Below are 19,799 nucleotides of genomic sequence, written 5' to 3' on the forward strand. Positions count from 1 at the left end.
AGACCCCTGACTTAAGGCATACAAACTCATCCAGCTGTGGTTTATTCAACAAACCTTCGTTTAACAGTGTATAAACACAGGGAACTCTAAAGTATTTTTAGGCATGAAACTTATGGGGGAAGACTGAAAGTAACTCCACTTAAAAGCAAACAAAGCCAAGTAATTATTGGACACATTTTCCCAATAATTTCAAGTCTTCCTTTTTAAGAAAAAAACATAAGACAACGCTGAGACTCCAGAGGGCGCCTGACGCTCCAATCATTCCAGGATCCATGAATAAAAGAAAGCCTCTCTGTTGCAAAGCTGCCAAATCTGGGCTGCAGAAATCCGGACGCGCGGTAGACTGCAGGTCTGCCGTGCGCAAAGGTACACGAAGATTGAATATTCCGCTGCCCTCTGGTAGCCATGCAGTGTTTTTTTTTTGAAAATCTGAGCCGATAGCTCTGCCGAGACAAAAAGGAATGTTTTTTTTTTAACTGAAAGCCTTCAATTCTACCTCCGAACCCCGCCCGTGGCACCATTTCAACCCAGTCTTCCTCCTCCTCCTACACAGCGCGAAAACGTGCCACACCGCCCTCACAGTCCGGGGCTCTTAAGGCCAACCCAGTAAGTTATAGTACTGTATGTACTATACTGTATGTATGTAGTTCAGGCGGCCAATGAGCTACTGGAGGGAGAGGGGGCGGTGCTGCGCATGCTCACTGGAGGAAGAGCAGCCGCCCGGGAAGTGGCTTGTCGCACTGGGAAAGGAGGTGGGGGCGGACTTAGACGCCGGGCAGTGTGGAGAGTCTAGGTTGCCTTTTGCGGTGGTAGCTGCGCCGACGATGGCTGCTTTGTCCGGTTCGGTCCCTCGGCCGCGGCGCGGCGGCTGTTCCGTCCACTGGTTCCGACGGGGGTTGCGCCTTCACGACAACCCTGCTTTGCAGGCGGCTCTCCGAGAAGCGACCTCCGTGCGCTGCATTTACATCTTGGACCCCTGGTTCGCCGCGTCCTCCGCGGTGGGCATCAACCGCTGGCGGTGAGTGGAGTCAGGCGGCCGGTACTCCTCCTGCGCATCCGCCGAGTGGGGTGGGGGGAATCGAGACCTAGCGGGTCAGGTTGCTCTGCCACCTGCGTGTTATATGACACGAGTGTCACGTTTATGCAGCGCAGCCCCTTCCGAATGGAAAGTTCCGTGCATAACTCAGCCTTCCGAGGTCAATAAAATGAGGACCCGGATTGTTGGGTGGGGGGGCAATATGCTGATGCTGTAAATCGCTTAGAAAGGGCTGTAAAGCGGTATACATAAGTCTTAAGTGCTATTGCCGTGACCGATCTGTTAAAATAAGCGCAGCGATGTGAGAGGGAGTCGTGGATGCGTCCAGTGTGTCGCCATTCAATAGGAAAACATTAAAAGAAATAGGGACAACAGATCGGCGGGGGGTGGGGAGAGAAGTGGGGCGGGTAATGGTTTTATGAACGTGTGAATAATGGACCCTGCTGCCTTACAATTCCTCTCCTCCCTCGCCTATGGTCTCTTTTGACCCTCGCCAACTTCTCGCTCGCGTGTCGAGGATCGTGTAGGATGAGCTGAAGAGCCTTGTTGATGGTTCGCTTGGCGGAGTAAATAGCAAGCCCGTGCAATATGACGCTTCCCCGATCCGCTGCTGTCCAGAGAGGTCAGAGAAGCGGGGTGATATTTGCTCCAAGGGAGAAATGCCTGGAGTCTGGTTCCTGTCGGAAATAAGACATCAGAGGAGCAGTAGAATTGGGAAACCTTAACTGCATTCACACCGGAGTCAAATAAGCTTGAGAGATGGCAGGATGTAACTTTGCTTTGTGTATTTGAATATGAAAGCTGAGCAGTTCTGTGATGGGGATGCTTCAGATCTACTTATCCATCCTATCTAGCCTGCCTTTTATTTTCTTAATTAACTGGCAATAAAATAAGCTCACAACAACAAACCTGTCAGTTGAGTTGGGCTGAGAGTGACTGGCCCAACTAGCTTTTATGTCTAAGGCGGAACTAGAACTCACCATTTCCTGGTTTCTAGACTGCTGCCCTAACCACTGGACTCTGTTTTTGGTTTCTGCGTTAACTCTGTAGCCTAATGATTCTTGGGCTACAGAGCCCTGCAATACTTTAATACTGAATTTCATATAAGGAATGCATGTCTTTTGTCACATGACATATTGTTCTTTAGTTTGTCTCAGATATATTTTCCCTTATTACAGGGGTGCACAAGTTTCTCTTATGCTCAATATTTCATTGCCATCCATGTTCCATACTCAGCCCCTCAGTCACTACAAAAGCTTTAATATCGTACACTTAATTAAAATTAAACATAGTTAATAGGATTATTCCCTAGTCACATATTTAGTATTTTGCTTCCTGCCAGGCTAAAATTAACTTTGATTTTAAAAAACAATATCCAGAATTTTTTAAGGCTACATATGTCCCTGGATCTTCAGGTTATGCACCTATGTTGGTTTCTTGATTTATTGACTTCTAGGTGTCAACAGATTTCAAAGTGACTCATAAGGAAAGAACAATAATCTGCACGTATGAGAATTATGTTATGAAAGAGCCACACCTGCATTTTCTGTATTATTTTTTTGGAAAACCTATCTGACCTTTAGTCGATGGGTCAGACATGACTTTGCAACTAACAACAAAAAAATGAAAGATTGTGGGAAGTGGGAAATGATTTGTCTGAATATTTCATCACTGAAGAGGCATCTCAGACCAGAAAAATTGTTTTGAATAGGCTCTCCTTAAGCCACTATTACTAAGGCTGAGAAATTCCTCTTATGCTTTTCAAGATTCTGTATCTCAAACTAATCTTAAAACTACCTTCTGAAATCTATGCCATTCTTGCTTTTTTGGTTTTGCCAACTACGTGGGGTACTCTCTCCATATACATATTCAGCTTCTAAATAATGCTATAGTTTTAAGAATTGGATCCAAAATTGTGGCAAGAACGGCTTGCTTCAATTCCCGTTGCAAATTATTCTGTAGCATAGGTGTTACCATGGAAGATGATGAATTGGTAGTGATTTAAAAGGATCCATACAAGACATAGGAAGGATAAACCATTGATGACCTAAAATAACTGCTGAACAGGATGTGCAGAAGTTAGTTCTATAAGTAGCTTGGATCTAAGCTTTAAGATTCCACCCCCCCCATCTGTTCTGTTACTAGCTTTGGGCATGCTTAACTTACCTGCTACTCCTGTTTCTTTGTCCTTAGTAGACTGCATTAAATTATTTTGAGCCACATTTAAGCAGTTCCAGTTAAGAGCCAATTAGGCAGGATGTAAATATAGCACATTGCTTTTACTTTTTGAGTGTGAACCAGTTAAACGCCATACATACTTGAATGGTTCTATATCATTTTAGGCTTATAAACAGTTAACTTGGAAATGAATTCTATCCACTGATACATACTCTTATAACCTCCTATTCTAAGCTAGAATAGTTTTGGAAATAATTTCTAGGCAGAAATATGTGTTTTCTATATCACAGAATACCATCACATTTTAAAGTCATCTCTCAGTTTTGAACCTATGAAAGTGAGAGATGGAGCAGCAGTAGAAGTCCGTCATTCCATTGCTAACAGTTGTGATTTTGCCTTCTTTCTTAAGGATAATTCTTGTTCTACTAGTTGTATTTTCAGTATACTCTTAATTGGGTCTCTACATATGAAATTCTGGGTATAAATGATGGGTTAGCTGTTTAATACAGTTTAGTCACTTAGTAGGTAGAAAAGGATTATTCTGTATTTTTTACCAGGAGAAAATTCTATGTATCCTCAGAAAAGTTAGTTTAAAGTTTAAATAGATAAGATTTTCTCAGCAAGAAAAATATCACGAGAAACAAATGCCTGGCTAACATCTGGAATAAATAATGAATGTTCATATTTGGGGTATAGAAAGAAGTATAATGACTTGTGTAGGATATAATTAATTGAATTTTTTTGTTCAGTATTTCATAATTTACTTATCCTTGTCATCCTCGTTGATTTTGGAAAAAAAATTAAAATGTAGGGGAATGCCAATGCTATAAAAAATTGAGTTCTCCAACTCTATTTCCATTGAAGGAAATAGCTATGAGTGACTGCAGGAAGTCCTAAACTTAAGACCGTCCATTCAGCAACCATTCACAATTATGACAGTGCTGAACAAAGGCACATACAAACCCCTCCTGAACTTTCAACCATTGCAGTCAGATGACAAAAATTGGGGCACTGCCAGCACATCCACCTTATGACTATGGTAGCGCTACAAGTTCATCACCATCACAGGCCTTGACTGGCTAGGTTTACTGTTACGTGGGCTTTCCTCTTGCCCCATCACATCAGCCGAAGGTTTGGGCTTTCACTTCTCCACACCATTTCCAGAAGGCTTTGGTCTTCCCTCAGCCTAACCATGCAAATCCACTTAGCTTCATTTTCTATGCACCTGCTATTAAGCATACCGAGCTGATGCAAGGCATAGCTACCGTAAAAAGCTAGCCAATTAAATGTGCCAGAGCTTGGAGGTCTTCTACTTCAGGTCCCTGCTCAAGCAGGAGAACCTATACCATTCAGACACGTGGCTGTCCAGTCTCTTCTTAAAAATCTCCGGTGATGAAGCACCCATAGCTTCTGAAGGCAAGCTGTTAATTGTTCTCATTGTTAGGAAGTTTCTCCTTAATTCCAGGTTGTGTCTCTCCTTGATTAGTTTCCATCCATTGATTCTTGTCCTGCCCTCTGGTGCTTTGGAAAATAAGTTGACCCCCTCTTCCTTGTGACAGCCCTTCAAATACTGAAATACTGCTATCATATCACCCTAGTCCTTTTTTCTAGACTAGCCATGCCCAATTGCTGCAACAATCATCTGTTTTAGTATCTAGGCCTTTAATCATCTTAGCTGCTCTACTCTGCAGTTTTTCAAAGTCTTGACATCTTTTTCATTGTCTGGGGAGCAAAACTGGATGCAGTATTCTAGGTGTGGTCTTATTAAGGTTTTATAAAGTGGTACTAATACTTCATGTGTTTTTGATTCTTTATTATTATTATTATTTACTGTATTCATTAAACATGAAACTCAGTCAACTGAACATTCAAAAATACATCACAAATACCATTGACTGGTGCCAATAATTGATACGTGTTGCTGCCAGCATCCTAGGTATCAACCAAGTACCTTCTTAAGATATACGATGTTCCAGTAGCACAGTTTTTTGCAGCTCTGCTGGTATTATTGCAGGGAGCTGCAATTTGTTGATGTATCTTATAAAATTCTTGGGCAGGGTACCAAGTGCCCCGATGACAATGGGTATCACTCAGGGGTGAAATGTAAATTTTTTTACTACCAGTTCTGTGGACGTGGCTTGATGTGGGGGTGGGGGTGTGTAATATGACTGGGTGGGCGTGGCCAACTTTTTTTTTTTTTTACTTTTAAAAGCATTTTTTCTACAACCTCTTTGGCCGAAGAGCTTGTAGAAAAAATGCTTTGAAAGGGTTCTGATGATCCCAGCTGAGTTGCCTGATTGCCAGAACCCTTTCAAAGCATTTTTTTACAGCTTCTTCAGCCGAACAGCTTATAGAAAAAATGTTTTTAAAGGGTTCTGATGATCCCAGATCATGAGAGGCTTTTTTTTTTTAACTTTTGAAAGCATTTTTTCGGCCAAAGAAAAAATGCTTTTAAAATTAAAAAAAAAAAAGCCTCTCATGATTGCGCGGTTCAGCTGGGCATGCGGCGGGCAGGGCTTTTTGCTACCGGTTCTCCGAACCACCTGCCGCCATCGCTACCGGATCGGGCAATCCGGTCTGAACCGGGAGCATTTCACCCCTGTATCACTGTTACATGTTTTATCCATAGCCAGGTAGTTTCGATGGCCAGGTCGCGATATTTCATGATTTTTTCCAGTTCTTTTTCCTTGACTCCGGCATTTCCTGGTACCACGATGTCAATAAATTGTATGTTTCGGTTTTCGACAACTGTGATATCTGGCATGTTGTGTTCCAAGTGATGATCCGTCCGTATTCGAAAGTCCCACAAGATCTTCACCTTCTCATTTTCTCTAACTTTTTCCACTTTATGTTCCCATGACTTTTTGGATACAAGCAAGTCATATTTTTTACATAATGACCAATGGATTAATTTAGCAACTCAGTTGTGTCTAGCTTTGTATTATAATAATAACAACAATAATAACAATAACAGCAAACAAACAAACAACAACAACAACAACAATAATAATAATAATATACCTAGTGTCTTAGGTATCAACCAAGTACCTTTTTAAGATGTACAATGTTCCAAGTAGTGCATTTTTTTGAAGTTCTGCTGGCGTTATTGCAGGAAGCTGCAGTTTGTTGATGTATTTTATAAAATTCTTGGACATGGTACCAATTGCCCCAATGACAATGGGTATCACTGTTACATGTTTTATTATTATTATTATTATTATTATTATTTATTTATTTATTTATTTATTTATTTATTTATTTATTTATTAATTAATTATTTTTCCAAAGGCTAGAAAGAGCCTTCAGAACATTGTGAGGCTTGGTATTCGTCTCATGATATTTCTGGGGCTCTTTCTAGCCTTTGGAAACATTGCCAGGACTGGGGCTTGTCTCATGAGGTTTCCAAAGGTAGAAAGAGTCTCAGAAACATTGGATGAGCACCAGCACTGGGGTCTCCCCTGCCCCCTGAAGCACCCGGCTTAACGATCACAACGTGGTCATTGAGCAAGGCAATTACATTGAGCAAGGCAATCTTACTTAATGACTGCAACAATTTACAACCCAAATTGTGGGCTGAATTGTGGTCTTAAATTGACAATTACATGTATAGTATTTGCTGCTTGCATGGGGAACTGTAACATTTAGCAAACAATTCTTCATTCTTAGTTTATAGAATATTGATAAATCACAATATTTTCTCTGATAATCTGGATAAATCAAAAATTCAACTTTGCAGTGATACATGCATTCACACTGGACAATTTACATATATAAATGCCCTCACTCTAATTTTGTTCCTGACTTCTATATACAGATAGCTTAAATGTTGCCTTTTATTTTCAAAAATGACAAAGAACATTTTGATGGGAATATAGCAGGGGTGAAATGCTCCCGGTTCGGACCGGATCAGCGGGTGGTTCGGAGTATCGGGAACAAAAATCCTTGCCCCCCCCCACCCATGCCCACTCAATCACCCGGTTGCCCGTTTGCCGCTTCTTTTAAAAAATGCTTTTAAATGGTAAAATGGTAAATGCTTTTAAAAGGTAAAAAAAGAGGTTCTGACAATCACAGCTGAGCCGTGCGATCATCAGAGCCTCTTTTTTTTAACTTTTAAAAGCAACTGGCGAACCAGGCAGACCTGGTAAAAAGCTCTCCTGGAGACGGCCGCCAAATGGTCTTCAAACGACAGCCGTCCATCCAGGAGAACGCCCAAGTTGCGCACCCTTTCTGTTGGGGCCAATGACTCGCCCCCAACAGTCAGCTGTGGTTGCAGCTGACTGTACCGGGGTGCCGGCATCCACAGCCACTCCGTCTTGGAGGGATTGAGCTTGAGTCTGTTTCTCCCCATCCAGACCCGTACGGCTTTCCAGGCACCGGGATAGCACTTCGACAGCTTCATTACCCCAGGTTTTACAGAAGTTTAAAGAATCTATTTTGACCTAAATTTAAACTGATTTAAACCATTTTAATTTTGGTCTTAGATTCATTCGGGTTTTTTATTTTTTTATGTATTTTGGAAAGTGGTCTGTGCATATAATTTAAAGACCTAATGTACGCTTTTACTGAAAAAATAAATGCACACATATCCTTATGCTGCTATATGCTGAAATAGTTATCCATTCTAGTATCCTGCCTTTATGGCAGGAGGCAGAGGAGGAGTCCATCAAAAAATGAAAGAGAGAAAGAAAAAAGAAAGAAAGAAAGAAAGAAAGAAAGAAAGAAAGAAAGAAAGAAAGAAAGAAAAAGAAAGCCAGACAACTGAATCAGTCAATAAGCTCTCAACTCTAGGATCATATTCATGTTAACCATATTTTCTAGGTATATGTGTGTGTGTGTATTATTCACTGAAGTACTTTTTATGACATTTTTCATATTGAGAACCTTCTTACCATGTAAAACACTTGGTTTTCCCTTTCCCTCTATAATTTTTCCCTCTTGAAAAAGTATGGAAAAAGAAGAGTTGTTTGCAAGGGGTTCTTAATTGTGCCTTGCTAGACAATTTGTAGAAGAGTACAAAGATGGCCTTGAAGATGTCATTCAATATCTGTTATATACCTGTAAACACCATTTTAGCTTTAAAAGGGAGGAATGAGTGAATGAATGAGAAAGAAACTCAAGATTGCCCTGCCTTGATTTTCTTTAGAATAATAGGAAGGTAACAGAATCAACCAGGCTTTCAAGATTTGTTATTAGACTTTTCAACTGTGAAGCAGTAGTTCTTATAGTATTTGTTTTATAACCTATTTTAGCTCAAAGGGATGATACAGTTGCTGATTACATTTTGTTTCTTCTCTTTAGGTTTTTGCTCCAGTCTCTGGAAGATTTGGACAACAGTTTAAGAAAACTTAATTCCCGTTTATTTGTAGTACGAGGGCAACCAACTGATGTTTTTCCAAGACTCTTTAAAGTAAGATCATAGCTACATCTGAAAATCCTGTTTGGGTAGAATGTAATTTGCTTGTAAAATTTGAAAAATAAATCTAACTTATACTGTTAATACTAATATTTTATTATTTTTGGATTTGAATTAAAATCATGGCATCTATACCTATCTATTTATATATAATAATATGAATCTTCTATATATGCCAGCTGTTCTCTTCCATGAATAGAGGTGATTTATGGTGTTCGTGAAGTGGCATTCTAATAAATACCAGTAATAGGATGGGCTTTCAAGGGAGTATATTAGAATGGGTATTTTCTTCCCAAAAAGGAATTATTTTTAAATTTATTTTAAAAATAGTAAGTACTAAACATTTAAACAGAGTTAAAATGTTTTTCTTATTAAATTAAAAGTTCTTTTGATAATCTCTCAAATATTCATTCTGCCTAACATAACTAAAGCGTAACATAACTAAAGCTTTTTAGCATACTAAAAAGCAGAGACATCACTCTGCCAACAAAAGTGCGTATAGTCAAGGCTATGGTTTTCCCAGTTGCAATGTATGGCTGTGAAGGTTGGACCATAAGGGCCATGGGTGGCTCAGTCTGTAAGATAGCCTGTTGTTAAAACACAGTTGCTTGCAATTACTGCAGGCTCGAGTCCCACCAGGCCCAAGGTTGACTCAGCCTTCCATCCTTTATAAGGTAGGTAAAATGAGGACCCAGATTGTTGGGGGGGCAATAAGTTGACTTTGTAAATATACAAATAGAATGAGACTATTGCCTTACACAATGTAAGCCACCCTGAGTCTTCGGAGAAGGGCGGGATATAAATGTAAATTTAAAAAAAAATAAGAAAGGCTGAGTGCCAAAGAATCAAGGCCGTTGAACTCTGGTGCTGGAGAAGACTCCTGTGAGTCCCTTGGACTGCAAGGCGAACAAACAAGTCAGTCCTAGAGGAGATCAACCCTGACTGCTCTTTAAAAGGCCAGATCTTGAAGATGAAACTGAAATACTTTGTCCACCTAATGAAAAGGAAGGACTCAATGGAGAAGAGCCTAATGCTGGGAAAGATTGAGGGCAAAAGAAGAAGGGGGACAACAGAGAACGAGGTGGCTGGATGGAGTCACTGAAGCAGTAGGCATGAGTTTAAATGGACTCCAGAGGATGGTAGAGGACAGGAAGGCCTGGAGGAACGTTGTTCATGGGGTCACGATGGGTCAGACACGACTTCGCAACTGACAACAACAACTAACATAACTACTTCATTTTCATTTTAGCACATAGATACAGTTTGCCTAAATATTTGACCTTTCAGTTATGGGTATGTTATTTTTGTGATGGAACTAGGCAAAATCATAAGAACAGAAGAAGAAGTAGGACGGAAAAAGAATTAAAAATTCCCTAAGTGCATATATATACAATTGTATAAACTAACAGAGTTTCTTGTCTTAAAAGCCTAGGAGCAAATGTTTTTAATAACATTGCAATAGTAACAGGTTGGATATGAGTCCAGAACCCACTCCCTTCTTCTTTCCTAGTATGCTTCTGATGTAGAATTTGAAAATTTTCCAATAATAATGGGTTGGTTATAAACTATAAATCTGGGTAATGTTAGCTATGATTGCTTAACTCTCTCAAGCCTTCAGGGATGCTGCATACAGTACTTTTCAGTTATGAAGGCATCAGTTGACTTGTGCTTTATTTTCCTTCCATTAAAAAAAAGCTTCTTGGCTTATTAAGTTACAAAGGATCTAATTCATTCTTACTATATGGCAAAATAAAATATAATAGGGTTTATAGGGATGTTCTGGATAATTGCTCCCATCAAACTGGCTAACATTACATACAATCAGAAATTATGGGGATTTAAGATCTAGAGAAACCATGTGCCTCTTTCAGTGGTAAACTAATAATTTTTTATGTTTCGTCTTACAGAGTTTTCTTATAGCCCAGAAGGAAATTTAACTTAACATTGTGACATATGTACTCCAATCATTTTTGGTTAGGTTATTTTTCAAATTTGTTGCTGAAATATTCCCTGTTTTGTTAAATGAAAAATTACTCAACTTTAATTTTGGCTGAGATCATAAAAGATTATTTTGGTCCCCAGTAATAGAAAAAGGGGCTTTAATGATGCCATTTGTTTGATTAAGAAACATGTAAATGAGTGGGTTAAAGATTTAGATCATCCTTTTTCCTTACTCGTTGACTAAAATTTTAACTTTCAGTAAATGCATTGTTCTTGTACTGAGTTGTATTTGTTGACTAGATGCAATGTAATATATCCAGAACACTTAAAATATTATCTTGAATGCATGCTTATCTATTTATATTATATGAAGAAATTGAAAGAAATATAATTACATTTTTCCTCCCAGCCCTTTCCCTTGTATCCTTCCTTGCTTCCTGCAAGGATGTAAAGGTGTTAATTAGATGGCAACACACATCCCAACTGTTCTTCATCTGTGATTACAGCTGTTTAATCGAATATGTGTACTTACTTCACAGAACTTCCTTAGGGCAAATTGTAGATATGTATGTGTGCATCACTATAAAATATGTTTCCATTGTTTGGTGTCTACATGAATCAAAGCAATGTTCCTGTTGATTCTTTAGATTATTTGTGTACATTAAAGGCATGCAGAGCTGAGAAGGTGAAGATATTAGTAGATATTTGAAAAGTGTGGGATATTTTTTTTCCCTGTAGATAAAAAGTAAAGACTTACATGCGCTTAGCTGGTTGGGGTAATGTTTTTGAGTACTGACGTGCTCCAAAAAGCTAGAAGGGGCTATTAATGTTCTTGAAATCTTTCTTCTCACCCTTGTAAATCAATAATGCATTGCTTTAGAGTAGTGTTTCTCTAACTCCCCCCACAAACTGGCTAAGAAATTCTGGGAGTTGAAGTCCACACATCTTAAAGTTGCCAAGTCTGAGAAACACTATTTTTAATCAGTGGTTCTCAACCTTTTCTTCACCAGAGACCCCTTTTACTTACCTTTTGTGGCCACGGACCATGGTCACAGGACCACAAGACTTAATTCAGTCATAACATTTCTTCAAGCCTTCATGGACCCCGTGTGATGACATCGCGGACCACAGGTTGAGAATCACTGCTCTAAATCATTGACTATACAGTATTGATTTGCTTCACACTATATACAGTATGTGCAAAGAATGAATCATGTAAATAGAAAGTAAAGAAGTAAAATAAACTTCAGTCAATCACATTTGGTTCAAGCTGCAATTTTCAAGTTGGTTTTTGTAAATGCATTACAAAAAGCATTCTTCATTTCCAAAGCATCCCAGACTGGAATGCAAAGACAGGAATAATTTTAACAAGTGGGTAGTTAACACTGGACAAACGTAATCCAGGCAGTTGTTATCTCAGTTTTCAGTTACAAAAGTGGATCTAAGACTACCATTCTTTATGTGTACCTTTTAGATCTGCCCATCTAAAAATAATCAGATTATTTCTTATTTAGGTACCCTCTCGTTATTCTTGTTTTGTAAGCATTTCATCTGATTGCCCCTTATCTGGCTTAATAGTGGCCAAGGCAGAGGTCCAAAATCAGCACAGTCTCACCTGACTCTTACAGAAAGAAATAGAACTGAATGTAATTAATCGACTTATCGTGCCTCAATTGAACTTCTTTGTGATTTTACCTGTTGGCTTCATAAATAGTAGGGGGGATGGAATGGAATCTAATATCACTCCATGGCTCAGCACTATAGGATCAATTCATTAAGTAGGACAACATCCACTTAATACCATGCTTCCAACTTCAGCCCAGAGAAATCCAAAAAGATATCTTGGTTGAAATAAAAAGGTAAATGATTCAGAAAAATCAATAAGATTGGGTTTTTTTTGTCTATCTCCCAAAGTGGTCCTCCATTTTAGCAGAGATTATTTTAATCCAACCATTCTTCTAAGAACATAGGAAACTGGCCAACCATCAGTGGAAGAAATTAAACAGGTGATCTTCATTTCAAAAAGGCTGATGAGATACGTGTCTTATGTCTCTGATGAGCCTTCTGTGTCTTGTTGCTTGCTACATTTCAGAGCTAGGCAATCACTGATACTTCAGATATTGTTAGACGCATTTGCCAGCCAATATGGCTGGCATTCAAGGATAATAAGAAATGAAATAGAGCGCCTCTCTAGCAAACCACATATTGCTTATCTTTACTTGTTGATGCTGTTGTGACCCAGGCCCAAGTAGGCAGTAGTTGACGCAGTCAGTTCAAAAGCAAACAGACTTTATGAGAACAGCTGAGAATTAACTCATTCTCAGCGTTGTCCAACGAAATCAAAGCAAATTCTTCATAACACAGTTCTTCAGTCTTATCACCAATCTTAGTCTAATTAGGCAAACTGCCAAAGCCTTTTCTTGACAAAAGTTCAAAAACAGAAGACACCGACAAGAAATAAATGCAGCAAGACAAGGAACAAGTCTTATCAACGTTGTTTTCCGACAAAGAGCCCAAACACTGTTGCTGGTCTTTTAAGCCTTATGGGAGGGGCCAGTCATCTCTTGGCCCTACTCCAGAGTCGTCCTCTTTGCTTTAGCTGCTCTTGCTTTCTGGCAGCTCTTCTCATGCGTGCACTAGGAACAGGCTCCTCCTGTTCCTGTGCCTCACTACTTGTCAGCCTCTGGAGGCTCCGGAGTCTGCACATCACTCTCAGATAGCCCTGGCCCCATCTCTGCCTCTGACGCAGAGCCCTCATCCGGGCCTTCCCCAGCCTCCAGGACTGGCCCATGTTCTTCCTCAGCCTCATAACGGTCCAACTCCGCTGCCAGCTCTGCAGGCTGCTGGCGAACCACAACAGGTGCAAAGAACTGCATGGTTAATGTTGCTTATTTGTTTGTTTGTTTATTTATATTATTTATTTATTGGATTTCTATGATTAAATAATCTCACTCCCTTTACTGATACAGCAACTGTAGGCAGCTTACAATATAATAAAAGTTTAAAAGGGCAAAAACAATTAAAATAGAATAAAAAGTTAAAAATTAAAATTAAAAACCAAGATGATGGGCAGCCTGGGGGAGACAATCTTCTCTATTCTGTCAGCTACCCCCAATGCAATGGGCTTCCAGGCCAAGCAGGTGTTATTATTTGATAGTAGCGACATCACTCAATGCTTAATACATGTTGATAAGATGATTTTACAGAGAGGAATGTAATAAACTACTACCATGGATTTTTGTTGCTAAGCTTGAAACAGGAATCTTACAGTAATTGTTTGGAACTGGAAGACAATGTCTTCCTTTTTTTTTTCCTCAATGTTTACAGAAAGCTAAAAGACCCCACGTTTATGGGTAGTTGACAGTCTCAGAAATGCTTTCATACTCTATAGCATGAAATAGTATACTATAATAGATACACTGTAATAGTATCTATTACAGTATTGAAAGCATCCTTTGGGAGCATTTAATGGCTTAAGGAGGCCATTTTTTTAAACTTCCCCCATAATTTTTCTTTTTATTTGTGAGTAGGCAGCTTCATCATTATATGATTCAGCTTTCCTCAACCATTCATTTAATAAGCTCACATACACTAACTGAATTTATTTTCTTTTAGTCAGAAGGTGTAGAGGGGAGCCCCTACTCTCTGTTAACCCTCTTACGTTTGGGCTGGTGTGTGGAGCTAAATACTTCATCAATTCCACTGGATTCATTTAGAAATAAATGCTCTGGCTTGCCTTTAAGAGTTAACTTGGACTGTGTTAGTGATACTGGAAAGACACCTGTCCCCATCATCAATCTGCACCAGGTAGATCATGGACAGACAAGCTGGTATCTTTCAGAAGTTCCAGATATTACCTATCAGCTGAAGCCTACATGGCTAGAGACAACGTATTGTGGAACCTGTAGTGCCAAAAAGTACCAGGTTGCTTAACCCTGAGGCATGTATGTGTTTGAGCTAGACTGGGCTGGGGCAAATTATTTTTTAAAAAGTTATTAACATTCCAATATTCTACATACCTATACATGTATACAGGTCTTTAATATTCAGTATGTGCTTGGAAGCTGCTGTGTTGGGCAATGAATGGAGTATTCTAGAATGTTGTTACTCCTTTGCTTCCAAGATTCCATATACCTTGCACACTTGCTGAAGATCATTTGGTCATTTTAATTTATTGACTTCTACATATTTATGGAAGGGCTCTCCACTGTATAGAAGCTACTATCGCTACTTTCATTTAAATAGGCACTTTTTCTTTAAAATGAAGTTTGTTCTTAGAATGCTAACATCAATATTCACCATTTCTTTAAATTGACTGCACACATTGAGACCTCGGATCTGTATAAAACTCCCTAAAGTCTTTGGTGCATCTCTCAGACTGTTAAAGTTGCTGTTAAACTTTAATGTTCGATGTGACATGAGAAATTGATGCATGAAGAATAACCTGAGAAAGGTGCTCAGAAATTTTTAAAGAGGTTATAAATATGTCACCCAAGGAATTGTCTAGTCTAGAATGTATAATAGTACTTCAAATTTATATTGGAAATACGAACAAGAAGAAGGAAGAAGAAGATGTTTGGTGGACATATGAAAAAGCTAGAAAATTTTGCATTCAAATAAATGTACTGATTCAGAGGATTTTAAAGACTGATAGAATTGAGATCATTTCTTTTGTGATGGACAAACAGTTGGGAAAAAATCAGAGTACTTTGTTTTTGCACATGATAACTGCAGTGAGATTATTGTATAGAAGAGAATTAAGAGTAAGAAGCAAATATATAATTGTGCTTATAACTGCTGCAAAGATTATTGGAAGCTACTTCTATGTATCTTTTTTCATTCTTTTCTACTTTACTTATACCCCCTTTTCTTGTACTTTTAGATTTTTCTTTAATAATTTTCTTTTTTTTACTTTATATACATTTGCATTAGTTTTTATTTTCTTTTTAAAAAATCTTTAATAAAAATTATAAAAAAGAAACAAAGAGTCTCATGGGAGAATTTTTGGGGGAAAACGTGCTATTTGCAAATCTTTAGGAAAGGATTTTTCCCTTGTTCTATGGTTGGATTTTTGTCATTATTTTGTTTTGAATATTACCACCACATTTTAATGATCTGCATCGATATTTATCTGATATTTTCTGCTTTTTTTACAGGAATGGGGGGTGACCCATCTCACTTTTGAATATGACTCAGAGCCTTTTGGAAAAGAGAGAGATGCAGCTATAGTGAAATTGGCTAAGGAAGCAGGAGTAGAAGTGACAACAGAGAATTCACACACCCTTTATGACCTAGATAGGTAAGATACCAGTCTTTTTATATGCATGTCTAAGGGAAAGACAAAACAAAACTGAGAACTGGTACAGGAGATGAATTGGGAGATTATTATTTTGTAAGGTCAAGGGTCAAGGTTTCATTTTCTCTGTTATGGCCCTATAGATACAGAAGTTACCAGTTTGCATATAGCAGTGATGGCGAACCTATGGCACGCGTGCCGGAAGTGGCATGCAGAGCCATCTCTCCGGGCATGCCAGCCTGTTGCTCTTGCAGGTTGTGGCGCGCCGGCCAGCTGATCTTCACGTGCATGGGAGCACTGGAAACCAGAAGAGCAGCTCCCCGGTGCACATGCGCGTGCTGGGAAGCTGAGCTTTCTGTTTCTGGCACGCACATGCATGCCGGCCAGCTGGTCTTTGTGTGTGCATGCGTGCCAGAAACAAGAAGACCAGGTGACTGGTGCCCCTGTGCACACCGGAAACTGGAAGCTGAGCTTCCCGGCATGCAAATGCGCACTGGGAAGCTGCACTTCCGGTTTCCAGCACTCCCGTTTCAGCACTCAGTGCCGAAAAGGTTCGCCAACACTGGCATATAGTATAGCGAACCCCCGTGTTCTGAGAAAGAGGGAAGAAGAATAAGGAGAAATTAATTCTATATTTATAAAATGCAAACTAAGTCTGTTATGTCTACAAATACAAGTACTATAAGTTATACTTACTATGATAACCCAGGGCATGACACAAAGGCAACACAGCTAGAGAACTGATTTGAGTCCCTTTATTATCACCAACTGTGCCCCCCCCCTTTGAACTCTCCGGCCTGGAGAGAGCTCTTCCACCAACCTGTAATAGTCTTTGGCTGGCGATACTTCAGTCCCAAACGTTGTAAGCAGAAAACTTCTAACAAAAAATCCAAAGGCAAGACAAAGCAAGCAAAATCCGGCAGGGTAAGCAAAATAAGGAATTCCACAAGTAAAGTAGCAGGGCAATAAATCAAGCCAGTTGGGAGGATGCCAGGATTCAAAGAAACACCAGATAAACTCAGCATTTGTTCCTGACAAACGCCCCTCCCATTTGCCTTTCCTTTTAAACTCCAACAGCACCTGTGTCTTGTAAAGAGGATCAGGTCCCTTTCCTCCCTAGTAAGCCACGCAAGCCACATTGCTGTCTTTTCCGTTCCGCCCTGCACTGCCTAGGATGAGGAGAAGGTTGGCCTTGCACTCTCCCTTGTTCTACCTCTTCCCTGGTCTGCCCAGCCTGACTTTGCTCTTCCCCAGTTTTTTCCACAGCCAATGGATCCACTCTCTCACTCTCTGTCAGCCGTTCCTCTTCCCCTTCGGATTCAGACTCCGACAGGGGCATGACACCTACTGTAAATTTGCAATCTACTAAAGTCCAGGCATCTACTGTTGCTATTGGGAAAAGATGCCTTTTCTATTAAATAATAGTGGACACTGAAGTGAAGTAGGATTGCAAATGGCCTCCCGCCACATTCAATCTGATTCATCCTAAAATATTCTTCACTTAAACTGCAATGTTCCATATCCTGTACTTCATAGCTGCCAACTCCCTAGTAAACCAAAAGTTTAATAGTGTCAGTTTGGGACATCTCTGGGTCAGTATCCAAGGTATTAATAGTGTCATCAATAGACAATGTGGAAAAATCTCTCTATGAATTCAGGAAAGCATCCATATCCATCAGGTGCCAGGAATTGACCTTTTAAATCAATTTTCCAGACCTGTAGTTTAAACAGAGAGTGATCTGTTCATAGAAGCAGAGTCATATGAAACTCCTCTAATTCCAAAGCAGTAGCTCCGCTTGAATAAAATACTAAATCCAACATATGCTCTATTGAGTGAGGGAGACCACATATTAGTCATGTCAAGTCCAGTTAGAGAGGATGTGCAATCCTGAGTCATTCCTGACTGGACAGCCTTACCTTCAGTGTTTAAAAACCTCAAGAAAAAGGAGCTCAAATTAATCCACATATCATGCTTTATATCATCCAAACTAGCTCATGAAGAAAGATAGCAGGGTCTATGGTGGTAGATAGCATGGTTTATGGTGTATGAATCATATATCTATATTGTCTTGGCCATCCAGATGTAGCAGGTTGCACTTAAAATTGAAGGCTATTGGATAGATTCCATCTGGTCCACAAGATGGAATTCCTGTAGGTCATGGCTTATCTACCTGCCTGTCTTTAATTCCAGTCTGCTCTATGTGAACAGTCTACTGGAACACACACACCTCTATAGTTCAATAGGAAGATATATGAAGTAATGTTGTTGCCTGCACCTGTTTTCAAACTTGAAATACATGTGGAAAAAGACAAGCGGAAGTAATCCAGCAATTAGATACATCACAGAACAGAGGAGAATTGGATTGGAGCCAAGAGCCAAGCCCAGCCTTCTGCGTCATCCAATAGTTGGTTGATATAAGAAGACAAGACTTTATGGAGCAGAGCTAGCAGCAACATGTTCAGTTATGCTCTGCTCCCAATATTTTCATTTCTCTGGGACAGAAGACTGGCACAAACAAACGAAGCAGAAAGGCTCCAGCTGGTGCTCATTTGGCTTGAATCTGCCACCATCACCACCACCTTGCCTTGGGAATGATGTGCACCGAATAAATCTGTAGGAACGCCTCAGGTCTTGCCCAATGAGAGGCCAGAGTTGAGACAGAACTGATCCTGTCAGCATTCTTACAGAATCATTGGCAGGATCAAGTTTGTGCTGGCTGACCTTAGACGTAAATTTTCCAGAAATTTAAAAGCATAAAGTCAGAAATTTGGAGAATTTGCTGAGTGAACTTAGCAATCCCTCCTTCTGTTTTTTCCCCCACAACAATACCACACTGGTGATACCTCTGTGACAGCCCCTTAAATAATAGAAGACAATTATCATGTCCCCCCTCCCCAATCTTTCTCTTCAGTAGGCTAGACATATCTACCTCCCTCAACTATTCATCCTACGATTTAGCCTCCAGACCTTTTATATCATTATTGCTCTTCTCTGCACACTTTCCAGGCTCTCAACATCTTTTTTGTATCGTGATGATCAGAACTGGATGTAGTATTCTAAGTATCTAAGGTCTCCACTTATTCAAACAGTAAGGCAGACTATGAATTTTCAGGAGGAAGTGGTTGAGAAAAAGTGGGTAGATGGATGGATAGAAAGATGTATATTTTAGCGCATTGAGACAGACTTCATTGTTTATATATTAGCTTATTTCTTGATTTCATAGGTTGAAAAGAGATTCTTTCACCATTGTTCTAAATGGTGTTCAAAATGAAAGTTTTAGGAAGTCCTTTTTATTTTTCAGGAGGAAATAAAAATACACATTTTTCTTTCTATTTCTTAATGATTTTTAATTTGTTTTTTCAAACTTTCCCATCTCTGACTGGCAGTAATGGATACGGAAGGATTAATCTAGAGAGCGAGACCCTCAGTTGATGCAGATTAGGCCTGCATAGCTCTCGAAATGATCTATTTTGTGCAATTAAAAAGGAAAAAAAAAGTTTTGCAGACCACAATACTAAAATTGTGCAGGGCTGTAAGCCATGTCATTGTTTATCACACTTCTGGTTTATAAAGTACTGCTGTCTAAATATTGGATTCCCTCCAAGATGGGCTGTGTGGAAAATTTCTATCTTGGTGGTCATTGAGAATAGCAATCCTTTACCAATATTAAATGTTAATCAGTTAAGAAGCTGCTTAGAATGTAGCTTTGAAACCTGTAATCAAATAAATCTTGTAATGTTTTCACTGTAAGGTTTCTGTGGATGAAGCAACATATTGGGTGGGGGAGAACAGTTGTGAGCTTTCCTATCCTCAGCTGTAGAAGTTTTTGTATCCCTTTGAAAATGGGAAATGCTTATATTGTTTGTACTACCTGTCTTATTTTTAGCTTTTTCCTCCTAGAGCATATTTGCTCTTGTAAAAGGAGAATCTTTTT

General features: G+C 39.4%; 1 protein-coding gene across 1 annotated transcript in view; it reads left to right on the forward strand.

Annotated features, from left to right (window-relative positions):
• Positions 1-730: 730 nt before the first annotated feature.
• CRY2 (cryptochrome circadian regulator 2) overlaps positions 731-19,799 on the forward strand; it is a 34,634-nt gene continuing 15,565 nt past the window's right edge. The window contains exons 1-3 of the mRNA XM_058161721.1: positions 731-1,018; positions 8,513-8,621; positions 15,725-15,867. Coding sequence (XP_058017704.1) covers positions 825-1,018; positions 8,513-8,621; positions 15,725-15,867 — 446 coding nt within the window. The 5' untranslated portion in view covers positions 731-824. The remainder of the gene's footprint in view (positions 1,019-8,512; positions 8,622-15,724; positions 15,868-19,799) is intronic.

Source organism: Ahaetulla prasina, chromosome 1 (assembly GCF_028640845.1).
Source record: "Ahaetulla prasina isolate Xishuangbanna chromosome 1, ASM2864084v1, whole genome shotgun sequence".
NCBI lineage: Eukaryota > Metazoa > Chordata > Lepidosauria > Squamata > Colubridae > Ahaetulla > Ahaetulla prasina.